The 1,915-nt window shown below is 46.0% G+C and overlaps 1 protein-coding gene across 1 annotated transcript; it reads right to left on the bottom strand.

The window, feature by feature from the left end:
- Nucleotides 1-205: 205 nt before the first annotated feature.
- Nucleotides 206-1,351, bottom strand: LOC149213879 (uncharacterized). Its single transcript, XM_089389195.1, has one exon. The coding sequence runs from the start codon at nt 1,349-1,351 to the stop codon at nt 206-208; it is 1,146 nt and encodes a 381-aa protein (XP_089245321.1).
- Nucleotides 1,352-1,915: the final 564 nt, after the last annotated feature.

Here is a 1,915-nt window from a genome sequence, read left to right as displayed (position 1 = left end):
CCTCAAGCTCTTCCTTCGTCACTTCCATCATCAGGTCCTCCATGTCTTCCTGTTTTACAAATCTGGGAAAAAATTCGGCAACCCGCATGATTTCCATAATATTCACAACTCTGGGCGCCTTGTAGATGCCTTTGAAGTGTTCAATGGCTAATCTATCCAGGTTCCATTGGGATGATACCGATTGATACTGATCATTGCGAAGTTCCTAAATAGTATTAATGGCCTTTTTGCCATTGGCAAATTTATGAAAGAACTTGGTATTGTCATCTCCTTTAGTGAGCCAGATTTCCCTGCTCCTGAGCCTCCAGCTCTCCTCCCTTTCCTTCAGTATTTGGGAACGCTTCATGATGAGGGAGGTATAATGATCTTTGCTTTCTTGTGATAGGAAAGTGCCATTAGAAGTGTCCTCATGTGTGGCAATGGCCAACTCTACCTCCCTCAGGGTGTTGTCATCATTCTTTCGTTTCTGGTGAGCCCAAATTTTGGAGATCCTCTTAAGTTCTGTCAATTTCCTGATAAAACCTTCTGTATGATCCTCGTGTTCCAGTATAGGGTTGGATTGCCAGTAATTAGAGACCATTTGAATGTAGGAAGGATCCTTGAGCCAAGAGGCATTGAATTTGAAGGGGCTTTTAATCCTCAGGTTTGTATCGGCCAATTCCAAAAATATTGGCCGATGATCAGAAATGCCTCCAGTACCAACCCACTGTCGAATACGAGGATGAGAGCTTAAGAAAGCTTCTTTGATGAGAAATCTGTCAAGTCTCCTTGCAAGGCTGTGGTCTCCACTGCGATTGTTTGTCCATGTATACTGAATCCTGGCAGATGGAATGTCTACCCACTGATGCTCCTCTAGTAAGGTAGAGATAGTGTCTGTGAGGCCATCTACTTGGGCCGAGTGTCCCCAAGATTCACTGTATCCCAACGAAAAATTTAAATCCCCTCCAAGAATGATGTTGTCTTCCTGTAGGAATTCTGAGTCCAGAAGGGTTCTCCAAAAGTTTTCCCTATCCACACATGGACCATATACATTCATAATACGAACTTCAGTCTCTATTGAGTGGGCATATATATCCATGCCTATAAAACCCCGACCTCCCCAAATGTTCCTGAGCTCCATAGTCTTGTTGTATAGACCAATAGCAGTACCCCCAGATCTCCCAGACGCATCCAGGGCGTGGAAGGTCCAATTCAGCAGCCAAGAATTAAGAGTAGAGATAAGAGAATCAGTCGAACAAAGAGTTTCTTGTAAGAATATAATGTCCAGCTGAGTCGAAGTGAGCAATATTCTGAGTGCTAGTTTTTTAGGAGGGCTAGAAAACCCTCTGCAATTGTAGGATAGGAACTTCATGGAGGGTGAGGCAAAGGGCCATTCCTAGCTCTAAGGGCCCTGTCAATTGTTTGTTGTCGCCCGAGGGAAACTTCTTCACCCGCAGTGTGTCTGGCTTTAGTGAGATGAGATGGGCGACCCCTGGAGGGTTTATGGGAGGCAGGGGTAGTCTCAGGGTCCAAACCAATCGCGTCATGTCCTCGATCCTTTGATCTGGAACGGAGGGAGTACCGAGGGGATACAGAGGGGGAGGGGATGGGAAGAGAAGGAAGGGAGGATGATGACAGAGATGGGATGCTGGGGGCAGTGATGGGAGGGGGAAGGGGAAGGGAGCAGAGAAGAGAGGAGGGAGGAGCAAATCCTTGAGATCCAATTAACATCGAGGAGACCGAAAATGGTAAAGTAGGAGGAGATGTACTAATGTATGAATGGGATGCAAGAGCTTCAAATATACCAGATACAGGAGAAGAGAGAGAGGAGGATGTAGATAACATACCCGACAGCGAGATGTTCTCCTTTGCTGGACTAGTACACGCTAGAGGAGGAGGCGATGAAGGGTTTGTAACATAGTGACCCTTATCAATG

Source organism: Pinus tabuliformis, chromosome 1_1 (assembly GCF_031772625.1).
Source record: "Pinus tabuliformis cultivar Carrire ecotype Pingquan chromosome 1_1, CPIR1, whole genome shotgun sequence".
Lineage (NCBI taxonomy): Eukaryota > Viridiplantae > Streptophyta > Pinopsida > Pinales > Pinaceae > Pinus > Pinus tabuliformis.
The sequence above is the reverse complement of the archived record's forward strand: the minus strand, read 5'-3'. Positions and strand labels throughout refer to the sequence as shown.

What these genes read in the sequence shown, in the direction of transcription:
- LOC149213879 (XM_089389195.1), bottom strand. Translation starts at nt 1,351, where the DNA reads ATGAAGTTCCTATCCTACAATTGCAGAGGGTTTTCTAGCCCTCCTAAA.